This window comes from Temnothorax nylanderi, unplaced genomic scaffold, assembly GCF_030848795.1.
Source record: "Temnothorax nylanderi isolate EJ_2023f unplaced genomic scaffold, tnyl_v1.0 TNYL_tig0070_pilon, whole genome shotgun sequence".
Taxonomy (NCBI): Eukaryota; Metazoa; Arthropoda; class Insecta; order Hymenoptera; family Formicidae; genus Temnothorax; species Temnothorax nylanderi.
This window is the reverse complement of record NW_027249132.1, coordinates 295,149-309,958: the sequence shown is the minus strand read 5'-3', so window position 1 is coordinate 309,958 and position 14,810 is coordinate 295,149. Positions and strand designations below refer to the sequence as shown.

The window sequence follows — 14,810 nt, the reverse complement described above, 5'->3', positions numbered from 1 at the left end:
TATGGTTGATTTGCTCGTGCGAGACGCATCTTGATTATTTCTTCATTGGTTCGAATCGATGGTACTTATTTATGTTATAGATCGTATATATAGATCGCATTTTAACCGTAGGATATAAACTTTGGTATTTCTAATTTTTTTTTTAAATAAAGATTTTGTTCAAGAAATTATTTCGCGTAACTACTTTTCTGATTTGCGTACCTTAATAGAAAAATGTTTCTCTCAAAATTTATGTGTATCTTTAAACGTACATCCATTCCGTTGTAAATTGCGGAAGTTTCGCTTTTCCCGTATGTCACATAGAGTATTTCTCGATCTTATAGACTTGAGGACAATGTTCACATTCGCTTGCTACAACGCGTATAATTTTTTCTCGAAGTAACTTTCTCGCATTGATTCATAACTCTTTCGATTGTCTGGCGATTCCCACGAGGCCTACTAGGTTATAACTTTCGCAAAAGGTCTTTTACCCCTACTCAATACTTAAAATGACCAAGCAAAGTTTTAAGGGAAAAGTTACGAGAATATTCTGCGTTTCCTCCATCTCCCAACTTACACGCATCTTGAATTATTCAAGCGTAGTTGAGAATCTCGTTAAAAACTCGTAGCGATCGTGACGATGTGTTGGATGAATCGCGATAAATTTTAAGACTATATGCGTAAAATTAAACGTGGATTTCCGATTAAATTGTGACATTTAGATGACTATTTGTGGTTAAATAAATCTTTATCAATAATATATAAGTTAAATAATTTAATTTCTTTAACTCGATTCCAGATCTTTATAAGGACATTTCTAATCGTATAATCAGATCTTCTAAATCATTTTATTTAAGGAAATTTTGGCCGTTCAACGAAAACAAGAATATCAATCTCACAAATTATTTAAAGCAAATTAAATCGAATTTTCTCCGCGAATAAAGGAGAAATATCAGAGATAAGTTAATAATCTTTCTTTATCCATGGAATTTTTTACTGTTGCAATTGTCTGATATGGTCAATATTTAATCAACGTTCATCACGAGAAATATTTAATATGACTAGCAATTTCATGTAAACGAAACATCATTTAAAATTTATTTTGGCAATAAATGAATCGCTGTATTCACCGTGATAGAACGGATAACCGCTGAATTACGATGCAAATTCTCATGCATCTCTATTAAAGCTAAAATTATCGTTCGTCCTGACGTTTTCTATGCAACAATTACGACTTACCAACTATAGTGAGACGAACAGGATGACCGATGGGTGGAGTCGTGGATATTTGGCACTCGTAGATACCAGAATCCTTTCGCTGCGGATATCGTATTCTCAGAATCCATTCTTCTGTATTATGTTTGTGCATCGCCTCGAAACGTTGATCGCTCGTGTAAGTGTAACTGCCGACTGTCAGCAAGTGAATGTCACGATGCCTCACCCATGAAACCTAAGAGAGAAACAAACAACCAAATATCGACTTATTTACGTATAAATAACAAGGAAAATCATTTATTTTTAAAATCAAATATTGTATCTCATATTCTTTTATAGCACTAATTGCAAACTAAATAAAAGAAGAATTGCAGTAGCTATAAGTGTTTTCACTATAAATCCGTGGTTAACAACAGGCTGACAAAAATATGTCGGTTTCTGCAATCTGAATGCAGAAATCTTGAGTTACCGCGAGCTGCGCGTATTGCTAACTATCACCGCTCCTCGCGCCCTGTTGCTCGTAAGATTGGACGATAAAACTTTATACTCTCCCTTTTCCTAGCCCCGAGAAATTTACGAGTGCAGTAGATTCGCCGCAGCTGGAATACTTCATGTCTTTGTTTAATGCTGTATAACTCCGTGATGTATGACTACAATCTCGGTGCAACGACGACTCCCGTAATACTCTGCAATTATTTATAGGGCGAATAGACGCGGCAAATTTGTTCGTTTAACTTCTATTAGAAATTATAAAAGCGAAAATGTAAACGAATAGGCCCGCATGACGCGAAATATATTAATCAAATAATTTTAATATAATTTAATAAAATATTGTTTAATTGTGTTAAACTACCTTAGTAAATTGTGTTAAAATATCTGAGTGTTGTGAACAAAGTATATTAAAATTATGTCGTTACATCAATATGATAATAGCATGGTTGAATTTTGTATATAAAGTGACATTCACCAAGTTTGAATGATGCTGAGAAGTTCTTGAAGCTATTAATTAGAGCAGAATCCAACCGATAATTCGGAACTATTATAACATTCGTAACCTGTGCAATTTCCCCACGTGTCGGAAATTACGTCGTAACGACGAACCTGGCGCTTTAATAACTTCAATGATTTTTGCTACTTTATTAGATTACTTTAACAGATTACATTAAAGTCTGCAAACTGTGCGAAAAACGTGTTTGTTGATGATTCATATGCAATTTCACAAGAATTGTATTCATTAAATCGTACCTTACTATAACATATCTACCAATGGCTAAACTGAAAACAATATCACTAACTGATTCTCATTTCACCGAATACCCAAGCATTTCTTTATGTAAAAATAACAATGGAAGAAGATAATTTCAGTTAATTACCTTTATGTCTGTAAACTCAGATATTGTATACCGATTCAGCAGTGATTCATTTAATAATCCGTCTACCTTTATTTTAATGACTGCATTCAAAGCGAAAATCTTGTATTTCATAGGATTGTTCTCATAAAAGTTAATTAATGTAAGCTGTGGTGCAAGTGAATCCCTTTATTCCCTTTCTAAATGTAGAATAGAGATGGGGAATTAGCTTTGTTATTTTATGAAAACGGTGGCACGATATTATTTTCCGCATTGCGCTGCAATATGTTGCACATGTGTGCATAATACATTGCACAAATCATCGCGGTGTTGATCGACTGCGGGGCAAAATTCACGATGCGCACTTGTACGCTTGAGTATTATCGGAAATATAAACTGCGAGAGAGAGAGAGAGAGAGAGAGAGCTCCCCATTGTCGATCTAATGCGATTGCCGCTCGAATATGCCGGCGTCGCCGGTTAATATACTTTTCGCAAAAAGAAGGCATCGCCTATACCCCGGTATACTCCGGGGGAAACTTTTTCCGCGTAATAAAATTCACGATATGTGCGCGCGAGAGAAAAAGAACACGGTCGTGCACAGCTTCGGCAGAAATATGCGAGATAAAACCCAAGAACGCACTGTGACTGCCATAACGGCGATTGCTGCACTTCCTTTCTCGAATCTTTTTGCATACGCGGGACCGACTTTCAGAGTTAATATCATCTCGAGAGTGACGCTTATTCTTATCCGCCGGGAGGCGCAACTTTTTCACGTAACTTCATCGTTTTCGGCTTCTTCATATCCCAGCGCTCGCTCGCGAGTCAGAGACTGTGCGTAATTTCGTCCAACCGCGAGCAATTCCATTGGCATTCTCTCGCAACACTGATGCGTACTCGTGTATACCCCCATATATAGTGACGAGATATTATGATATCGCATTGTCATTAGTGTCCGTTTTAATAGAGTGTTAATTACCGTGGCTGAAGCTTATATTATACTTTTCTATCGCATGTACTATAGGTAAATGCACGATGTCAACGGCAACATATTAGACGGTACATACGTAGCTGCGGCTGACATAAATGCGAAGACCAAGCTTTGCATAGAGATGAGACTCTGGGATTAAAACTGTGACCTCCCGACCGGAGTCTGCATGAAGACATAGTCTGACAAAGATCGTCCTTTTCTACTTAACCGCTACGATAATCCCCGAGTAGTGCCGTGAACCGTTAATACTAGAGATCGAGGACGCCCGGAGGTCCCAGAGTGGAAGATAAATTCCCTGAGGGCCGTGTCCGCCTTCGAGTTAATTTACCGACCTACTCGAAACACTGATTTAACTACGGAGGCGAAAAAATTCGTCTTACGGCCCGGTACAAGCGGAACCGATTTAACTTAATCAATGATGGAAGTCTGAGTCGAGATTGAGATCTCGGGGTGGTCGCGGTATTGCAACAGTGGCGACGATATTTACATAATTGGAATAATAGCATGATATTTTCGTTCCTAGCTAATCTACGAGAGATATTCCGCTATTCCCTCTTCCTGCTTTTCGCCCCGACAAATTACGACGTAAACATTGCCGTTTGCGACATTCGTTACATTTTCATTCTATATAATTCACCAATCCCCGCAAACAAGAGAGTTACAGTTTCACGCAACATTTCGAAAATGTTGTCGACGCCGCGTGTCTCGGCTCCGTCGTTCCTGAATCTCGTGCATTATTCGGGCAAGCCTATCTCGCATGTTTGCGGCTTGTCGGTGGTTGTGTTCTCCTGCCAATACCCCGTGTGAAAATTTGAATTGCTACTTGTAAGGCTTAAGATTTGCTCGTAATTCTGCGATAAGCGAACCAGTAATTCTAACGTGACATACAATTTATCGAATCAACTTTGCGATTATTGGCGAGCGATAAAATTTAATTTTATTTTTTCATATTATTTGCGTTTATAATATATACAATATATAAGTGTTATAAAAATTTTAACGCCCGTAAAATATAACTATTTTAAACTCACCGTTCTGTTTCCGAGATTCTTCACCCTGCACGCCAGTTGAACAGTTTCTCCTGCCAAACCAATGATATTGGATGGCACTGTGGTGTCGAAATGTGGATCAATTTCCGGTGTTGTGTGTTCTTGAAAGGTATCCGCCGTGAGAACACGCGATTCATACGCGGTGCTCTCTGGAAAAACTATTTCAATTTTCTCTGTTAATAAAGACATTCTCACAAACATAGAAAAATTATCATATTTTATATAAAAGATGAACACAGGAATAATTATCACGCGATTATATTCCTCAATTAGCTAAAACAATTAGTTAATAGTAGCATGTCGTATTTATTGCGTAGTCGAATATTATAAATAAGACTATTAAAAATATTTTATCTAAATTTTTCCCACAACACATCGATCGTTATTTCGCGGAATACATGACCTGCCAAACGATAAAGAAGAAAACTGATTACTATTGAGCACTGCAAGGAGTGCGTGCACCCGACCGTTTATCTCGGTAATTTTAAATGGAGAAACACGACGAGACGTAGCCATCGGCACATCAGATCTATGCGAACGGCCTCGTGCAGGCTTCGAAAGTACGTGTATCGTCGAATAGGTCGTACGTATCCTGCCCCGCACTGCGGCAAATGCAATTTCGTCCGGGTGGCTATATCTCCCGTGTTCGCGGATCGTGAGAGCGCGATGTGCCGCGGAGACTCATACGTGCGTGGCGGAAAAGCGAAGTCATGTCTATTTGCATGGAAGACTTTAGTGACTTGCTGCGTCGGGTGATTACCATTCAAACCACAATCTTCCCCGATGGAAATAGTTCGATAGTATTGCGAACTGCTGCTCGTACCGATCGAAAACGTCTGGATTTGTGCCTTAAAGTGGATTCTAGCTGACTTCAGCTCGATAAGAATCATACATGGCATATTCTTTCGACCTGCCCGGCTTCAAACTTCACACCCGAGATTTCGCGCTCCGATAAACTATGATATGCAAATTATCGAGAAACTACCGACGTTGTATTGTCTGATGTTAGTTTTTATTATTGAGATCTCAAAATATCTCGGGTACTCGCAACTCGTGCGTTCGCGTAAAAGAGTCACGGTGCGGTCTCGCTTCGCGTGTACTTGGCGCGAGACACTACCGTGTCTCTTGATTATATTGGCTCAATTTTCTTTCTTTGATTGTATCACAATTTATATTGTACTAAAATATAAAGCGATCTAATTGAGGATATGTTAAGCCGATCAACTATATTTAACTGGACTTTTATCTTTCTATATAGTTATATGTAGAAACTTACAATTGTGCAATTGGACATAAGTAAGATGTCAAATTAAGAAACTATGTGAAGATAGTCTTTGTCCAACGAATTTATTGGAAGGAGAGAGAACGACGTTATAGGATTATTTCCAAGATTTTATTTCCAAACCATTTTTCGTCGTGTCCCTATCCCATTACCGCGATACGCTTTAAATATGCCGTAGAAACAAGCATTTTTCGTTCGCGTGCGACGGAACGATCTTTTTTCGTCGGCACAGCAACAGTTTAATCGGCGCGGTGTCTCGTACTTTAATGCAATATACGTTGCGCGAAGCTGTTAAACCGTTAATAAACGATACGGTCGGTCGAAAGCACGGTCTTTCTCCTGTCGGCGCGAGCACCGCGCCCGACTTTGATAAAGTGATAACGATTCCAACGGTCTGTATCCTTCAGGTCGTAGACTAAAAGGGAGAGAGAGAATGAGATGAGTTTTGCGAGATGAAAGGCCCAACTGAACAAGAGAGGCCGAACGGGGCACCCTCACCTAAGCTATTTACTGTAATAAGCTTGGCGAACCCTCAAGAGAGAGAGGGTCCTATGAAACTCGCAAATTAACCTCTTCCATCCCTAAGTTGCCTGGCAAAAGCCGAGGTTTAGCAACCAGTTAAATTATAATTATTAGTACTCCTCTTGCCATTTCGGGATGCTATAGAAGTATTTTCACTTGTATATCACTCTTTTGAAGTAAAATGGCTTTTCTGTACCCCTGTCAGCTAGCAAAAGTCTTTTAAACAGAAAATTGTTTACTCAGAATAAGTTAAAATTTTTTTAATAGAAAAAAATTAATTCTACTTTATATATATATATAATATATTCTTCGCCTATATTTATAATGATCACACTTTATACTTTTAAAAATAGATAATTACAGTATCAAAATTTAAATGTTAAAAGAAACATTAAAGTTTCAGCAAGAGAAGCACCCTGACGTTATTTAGAGAACTATATTCTTGTAAATCGCTATTGATCTGCATTCTGTGCATTTCCATGAAACGTGACTCTTCGCGTTGCCAAGTCTTTCGCGCTATTGCGACAGAAGAAAATTTTGATCATATAGTTCATTGGAAAAAGCTGAAGAGTACTGTCGAATGAAAACGTCGGCACTCGAGAGCACCTCGCCCTGAAAAGTTTGGAAACGTCGTTCGTCGTTATACATGTATATATCTATATCTGCAGAAGAAATATCGCCGGTAGGTGAACTGCCGCCTGTGCGGCGAAAATCGCAGAGAGACTTTTCTAGCCGGAAAAGTCGCGCGTAATCGGCGGAATAATATTCGCGCCGTTGTTCAAACAACCGGGACTCCGGAACGGTTGAGGCGCGGGAGAAGGAGAATGAAGGAGAAAAATCGTCATGTGAGAAAATAAAGCGAAGTCGGGAAAGCCGAACGGTGTTCCGCGTGTACCTCAAAGGAGGGAGGGAAAGGGAGAAAGGGGGAAATCGTCGGAAGACATATGTCGCGAGAATTCCTGCGCGAACCGGTATGCGGTTGAAAATTCAGCGGAAATGGATGTATCGGTGCCGGGCTGCCGGTCGCGACGTTGACGATCGGGGTCGACAGATGCGCGCGCGGCGCTCTCGTTTCTCTCGGATTTTCGATGCATGCGGAATGCACCGGAGGCGAAACATTATTTACATCTTATGCGAGCGTTGGCAACTCCACGGATTGGAACCCCCTCGATGCGCTTTGGCTGCAACGCTTCGTGAGAAACGCCTGCCGCCAGAAAGAGAGATCTACACGATCTCGCCGCCGAATGTGGAGAACGTCTTCTATATGATGGCTCTTCGTCGTGAAACGTATTCGCGCGGCCTCGTTATTCGAGCGAGGGAAGTCATGTCCGCCCGAAACCGAATCGACCGACACAAGTCGAGAAATTTTTAAATTGAATTATACATGCGTATATATAATATAAAGTATAACGCGTATAAATATAAACCATATGTCGCAATCAATGCATTCCGATCACAATAATCGAGTCGGGATGAAATGATGGCGTTTAACATTGCATAATTTCCATATTGTAAAGCAAAGTTAGTAAAATTTTGTTGCAGCGAACTACTTCCGCTTTCTATGCATTATCTCAAATGTGAAGTAATGTTTCGCAAAAAGGGAAATAGCTTCCTTAGCAATATTCTCATAATGGCTAACACAGCGCTGAAATAATATTCGCTTCGTCTTTAAAGCATGCTTGGCACGTTCGACTGGAAAATGTAATAAGGTAAAAAATTGAGCGATACAGCAAAGAGAGGCAAGAGAAATGTAAGTGTAAATAGGATGAAATATTTACTAATTACATATTTTTACTCATAGCTGTTTCTTGAATCTGTTTTAGATGCGTTATTTGTATAAGCAAATGTATGGTTTAAAGCTTATTTTTTCCAATATATTATAAACAGTTGCTGCTTTGATAATTAACGTTTATGTTATAACAGCAACTTACTTAAACATAAAATATGCACGTCGTTTATAAATATAAATACGTGAAAATTTAACGTTCAAATTTAAAATTTTTTATACGAATAAACCGGGCTAACTAAGAACCAGCGCGGTAAATGATGCGCGAAAGTTTTTTAATTTATATATTTTTATTTTACATATTTTACAAATTTTTAATTTTATTTTTAAAAAAGTTTTTAATGCGTCGTTTAAATTCTTGGTGAATATAATTTTCAGTATTAAATATCGCAGAAAAGATTTCGCAAAAGGTATATCTCGTACGCGCTTCGTTCTTGAAAAAGAGACTACCCTCGGAGGAAGTCGTAAGACGACTGGAAAGATCCCGTGGGAATAATATCCACCTCTCGTTGTTCAAACAACTGGGACGAGAGGTTGAGGCGAGGATAGAGGTGGTTGGAAAAAAGAGCAAGAAACGGAAGGCAAAATGGAGAAGTCAGAGACGTACAGCTTCGGGTACAATAGAACGTCATCTACGAAGATGTTAGCAAAACATACATCGAATGTTCTGCGATGAAGCATGACATTCTGGGAGAAAAGAGAACTTCTTTCAAGACGTTTACGATCGAAAAGATTATTAAGCTTATGGTAATTATAGGAGGGATGATATAATAACATCTTACGTCATGGATTTACTATTTTCAATAACAATTAACATAAATGAAATTAATAAAGTTATTGCAGCATATATCATGTTGTTATATCAGCTTTGTAAGACCTTTTAACGTAATATGCCAAAGACTAAGACTAGAATATTCAAAAAATTGGTTAAAAAATAATATGACGAAGATTTCGTTATTATAACGTATACGGTATTTAAGATACACATTTTAGAAACCGTTCTAACTAAAGCACCAGTATTACTTTAGTATTGTTTGAAACTTAAACGGATTGCATTACAGTCGGCTAGCGAGGATCTGTGAACTACTTGGTGGGCTATATCATGAAAGATTATCGAGAAAGAAGAAACTGTCGTTGAAAGAAGTCGTTGAACGACTTGGCGGGCCGCTCGGGAATAACGTTCTCTCTTCTCCTGCGTCGGCAGGGAAAAGCGCGGCTAGACAGAAAAGTCGTGGAAGGTCTCGAGGTACGGATACGAGGGAATGTCCGGGATGTATGTACGTACATACGTCGAAAACCTCGAAAAGTACAGCAGAAATTCTGTGAAAACAGACGTCGACGATCGAGGTTGATGGATGCACCGCTCCGCCCGCCCCGTGCATTTTAGGGCTCGCCGCGAGCCCGAAAGTCTGGCTGCGCGAGAAGAATGCATCGCAAGCGAATGCCACTTGCGAGTCTCGCGCGTTTCTGCCTCAGTGACATGGTGAATATCGGCTCTTTTCCTCCGTAAAATACGCCCGAGTTACTCTCGCGATGGCGCAGTGCCGCACACGTGACAAACATAATAGAATTTTTGATTTCCGAAACGAGAGGAGGGATTTTTGTTAGAGTGCTCTGTCAGGGATTTCCAAGTTTTTTTTTCAAGTTAACGTTATGCATAGAATTCGCGAAGAATGGCTCGACGTAAAATAATATGCAATGTTGTACAGGTATTATACTCGCATTTCAAGCGATATAATTATCTTGCTCTACGTGCGAACTTGCAATAGCTCCCGACGCGTTCTTTTATTCATTTAATTCGTAAGTAATGTTTGTACGGTAACACGAATATCTTCGAGTGATGGATGAGGGGTGACATTATTGCGAAGAGACCGGTCTGTTGTCAATTAATGTGCGAAATTGCACTATGCCATTCCGCCATGGAATTTCATTAGACTTCCAGCAAGCTGAAGCTATGCGTAATATTGGCGCGAAAGACATATCGGAGAAATCATTTAGATATCTTCTGATTCTAAAGCGCTAAGACGCTTCACGCTTCTTCAAATAAAAATTACTTTTCGTTGATTAATTTATAAACATTCGTTGTTTGACGAAAATCACGTAAAAATATACGAAACTCTATTTTCTCAAAGTTGTTTTTTATCGACATACTGTGGATACCTTGTTTCAATAGCAAGAAAAAAAAACCCTAAGAAAAAGTAGCGAAGCTATTTCAACCATTTTTCCCACGATTTCTCAAAATACAGTAGAGTTTCGATAAAGTTCCTCCAGAGCAACATCGAGAATCGATATGTTCTTTTCAGCGTCGAGCGCCAGTGGTGATCTAATTTCGTCCTCGTGCTACGACCGTTTTCGAATTCGAGCCTCGCGGATATTATCGTAATCCTTGCATCGGGATATCGTCCGGTGTTTGGTCGCAGAGCATTGGAACACATCTAGACGTTTCTATTCGCATGTCCTTTGCATGGTTGCTACAGTATCTACAAATAAGCACTGCGATATTGAGATCGACCAAGCACCGGTAATGCACCGTCATCGTCGCCCGCCCTTCTCGTCGTTGTCGTCTTCGTCATTGTCGTCTTCGTTGTCGTCCTCGCTCGCAACAACGTCCGAAGCAACCAACATCGTCCGCAGCTTCTCGCTATTTCCTGCAGTCCGCTACTGTAGTACTAACAGTAAAATGCAAATAGTCTCGTGTAAATGTGCCGGAATAGGTTGCAGCGCGCGTCGGCTGTTTACGAAACCGCGCACTTACCGTTCGGTTTTCTCTGGCTAAAAATAACACCGACGGCACAGGCTGATGGCCCGCGTTTTACACCGCGCGAACTTTTCTACATGGCCCGGCGAATTTTATCCAGCTGTTAAGGACACCCGAAATCGCGAGAGACGTAAGTGGTGCTTGGCGAAATTTCAAGCAGCAGTTCCGTTGCTCCCGCGACTTCTCGAACGCGATCAAGAAGGAACGTCGCAAAGTAAATAACTTCCGTCTATCAGACTATGTAGATTAATATCATATAGCGTCGTATTCCTGCTATCTCGCAGTTTTCTCAAACGTGTCGCAAAACTTTATGCGCGAACCTAGTCACCTAATATATTGATACAACTTATGCACTTCGTTATGCACAAAATAACGATAGCGTTATCCACAATATTGCAATGTTTTCTCGTTCGTTTACAACGAACAAGATAACTGTCGAAATATTATCCTCCGCGCGTTTTTTTGCGGAGGAGGAAATAATACGCCGTGCAGAACAGATAAAAAGCAATGACCTGATAGAGCATGCAGATGCGCCGATTGCGTTGCGTTTTTACTCGGCCTCTTTGTTTTTTTATTCCAGCCAAACGCGGCATGGCCGTTTGGATTTAACCTAGTTCCTACGAGGAAAAGGGCAGTGCCCAGAGTCACTAGGGAATACTCGGCGAGATAGGATATAGTTATGATAAAAGACACCCGGAAGAACGGGGTGGTTATAAAATAATTTCATTTCTCTCGCGTAACTTCGAACATTTACAGCAAGAATGTACACATAAGATGCCCTAGTTAAATGCGATTCTTCGATCAATTTGAGATGACTTTTCTCGAATAAAAAAAATTTGTGAACAGTTATTCTTATTTCTCACAACTTTTTTCCATCATTAAAAACAATATCATATGCAAACATTATATCATTAAATACCTTATGATAATATTAGTTTGAAATTAATTTACTACTTAGACAAAATTTAATTAAAATTAATTAAAGAAAAATTGATTATATATTCATGTGTCATTAATATGTCGTATTAAAGTGACGATAATAAGAAGACACTATCCTCTTGTTATTATATCCGCGCAGTAAATGCGCTTCTATCTGTTATTAAACATGACATAATTAATCTGAGGTACCTTGTATATTCTATCAAGCAAAATGAGAAACTTTATGAGAACAGCGAGAGAAAATTTGACGCATTTCCAGAGACACAAGGCGATACAGTTTTAACGACAGAACTTTATAACTTCATCATGGCAGTAACATACGTAGATACAGGAAATTGTGTAACGTAGAAATCGCAAAAGTTTTATCCCGCACATTTTTTTGAGCTCACGACAAACATAAAAAAAAGTAACCTAATATCTTGCAGAGCGCAATGCCGCTGGGTAGACTGTCTCGAAAGAGTTAACTCGCGGTTTTGAAAGTTTCGCTCACGTCGCGGTCGGGCGTAATGCGGAACGAGCACGGACAAAAGGAAAAAGAAAGCGTCGATATCGATGGAAAAGCGATGAAGTACGCGAAGACATAAGAAAGAGAATATACGGTGTCGGGCGTGTGGAAAATCGTCGGGTGTTCTTGCGCGCTGATCGATATTTGCTTCACGTTTCGCTCCTTGGTACATGGTCTTTATCGGTGCCATTATCCATTGCATATATACGTATATGACCATTCTGCTCTCAGAATGTATATTGCTACATTGATTACATTTGTCACGAATTTATGATATTAAGTATAATCAATAAAAGTCGATTAAGATATAATTTCAAATTACAGTTTCCATTTAACTCTTATAATATAAATGCGAAATAACAATGAGAAATTTTTTTTCTCGAATCGACTTTTATTGTTACTGAAATTTTCACTAGCGATGACAAATTTATTCGTGCATACGTTATTATTATTCCGCTAGAGTTAAATTCTATGAAATATTTTTTGAGTTATTTCAAATTTTGTTTTTTACATTTATACAATCGCGTGATCCGCATGAAGCGCTTTAAAATGGTCGAAAAATTATTTTTCAAAAAAAATGTCAGCGACATGCTAATGTTGTTTGTGTTGATTATGTCGTTGTTAATACACCGCGTTTCCGCACACAATTCACGTAGCCGTATTGGCGTTACGTTATTTTTGCAGGACAAAAAGGCGCGTGATGGATGAAGTGCGCGAAACGTCCTTACGCTGCAAAATTCATTTTATCCCCGCGTCTCGACTCGGCACGTGGGTGAGCCGCAATGGTGTAAAACATTATTCTACATTACACTTCACGAGGTGGAGAGCGCTTGGTGAATTATTCCGGTGACTTCTTCTTGCCGAGTCGGAGGCGGCGCGGCGGTAGCGAAAGGGCGCTCCAACACGCGTGGAATTGCAGTCGGCGGTATTGCCGCGCGAGTGCATTATCCGCTTGAATTATCACGTGTTTAATGACCGGAGTTTTGGATAAAACAAGATTTCAGACAATTTCTCACGGCGCAAACAGCTTGTCGTGTTTCCGAACTAACATTGCAATCTGTCGCGCGGTTGACTTTTACTGTCAACGCAATGAGATGAATTTCTAAACGGCACGATTTGTCAAACGACAGCGCAAACGAAACATTTGCATATCTAATAAAACTCTTTTATATCTCGTCTACATTTTAATAATATCGCACTAAAGCATGAAATTCATTATTGCTTAGCTTACACAAAGCTTTGCGTAAAATTTTTAGCTCGTCACACCGAACAATATTATACTGATATTTCTCTATTTTTCAAGTCTACCGTCACGTGTTATTCAACGTAAAGCTCTGTAACGCGATGTTAGATCGAAAACTCTTTGAGCCAGATAAACACGTTAAAGGTAGACAAGACTTTACGAAAAATATGAACGACGTTTCTGAAATGCCGAAACGTCGTGTTGAGGTAGCCTAAAGCCGAGGGTTTCAACGAGGTAGAAGGAGGTGTAGCTTCCTATGAGAGAGAAAGAGAGAGCTTGTTGGTCGAAGATTATTGACCCAGAGCTCGTTCAGTGTGTCTGAAACGAGGGAGGTACGGCTTTTTGTACGGCATAAAGCGCCGAGTAATCTAGAAAAGGGCCGCACCTGATTGAATCAAACCGACAGTGAAAGTGACATTGCCCGCCGAGACAGCCTCCGAAGACAGAGGGTTTGATATTAATATGAAATTGCTCCCGGTCCCTCCTTTGCGTCTTGGGGATACCTTACGCTCAAAATTACCTAGAGTCAGGAGTCAGGGTGGCAATCAGGTATTTTCTCAGCCGCTGATTCAGTTAGATCAGAAACAAATTTATGGGATGTGATGACGCGATTAAATTCACTTCATAGAATTTGAATGAACATCTGCTGTCTAGTATAAGCAGTGCGTGTTTCTTACAAATTTTATCATGCGTTTGCTTTATTGTCAATTAAGCGTATATCATTTCGTAAAAATGATTGCGCGTGTACACGTTATTTTTATTTAAATAAAATATTTAGATATTCAGATATATTCTCCATTATTTAAACATAAACTTTTCATAATAATTAATGCTCAAGGCACAAAAAATGATAGAAAAAAGAAAACGTTTGATTTTTATAAGCAATTTATGTTTTACGTGTGAATTAAGATCATGAATTATTTTTACAAAAGTGGATCTTTTAAATAAACGTACGATGCTCAATAATTAAGCTCGCTTTTTATTACGATTATTATATTATTGTTCGACTTTTGCATTTATAAACGCGTCAAAGAGCCGCGATCAAGTTCCGGAGTTTTTCAAGACATCAAATAAAACTATTTCTAAGAAATAAAATGGGCACCCACTCATTAAGAAAACTCTTTTCCCACTTTTTCCATTCTTGAACAAAGAGACGCCTGGCGATCTTTATAATACCTCTTTGATACTTATAGA

General features: G+C 39.2%; 1 protein-coding gene across 11 annotated transcripts in view; it reads right to left on the bottom strand.

Moving 5' to 3' along the window:
- LOC139773840 (zwei Ig domain protein zig-8) overlaps nt 1-14,810 on the bottom strand; it is a 59,606-nt gene that overhangs the window by 22,668 nt on the left and 22,128 nt on the right. For all 11 annotated transcript variants that reach the window (XM_071708599.1, XM_071708598.1, XM_071708609.1 and 8 more), the window contains 2 exons: nt 4,564-4,739; nt 1,219-1,429 (listed from right to left, as the gene is read on the bottom strand). In XM_071708599.1, the coding sequence (XP_071564700.1) occupies nt 1,219-1,429; nt 4,564-4,739 (387 nt within the window). The remainder of the gene's footprint in view (nt 1-1,218; nt 1,430-4,563; nt 4,740-14,810) is intronic.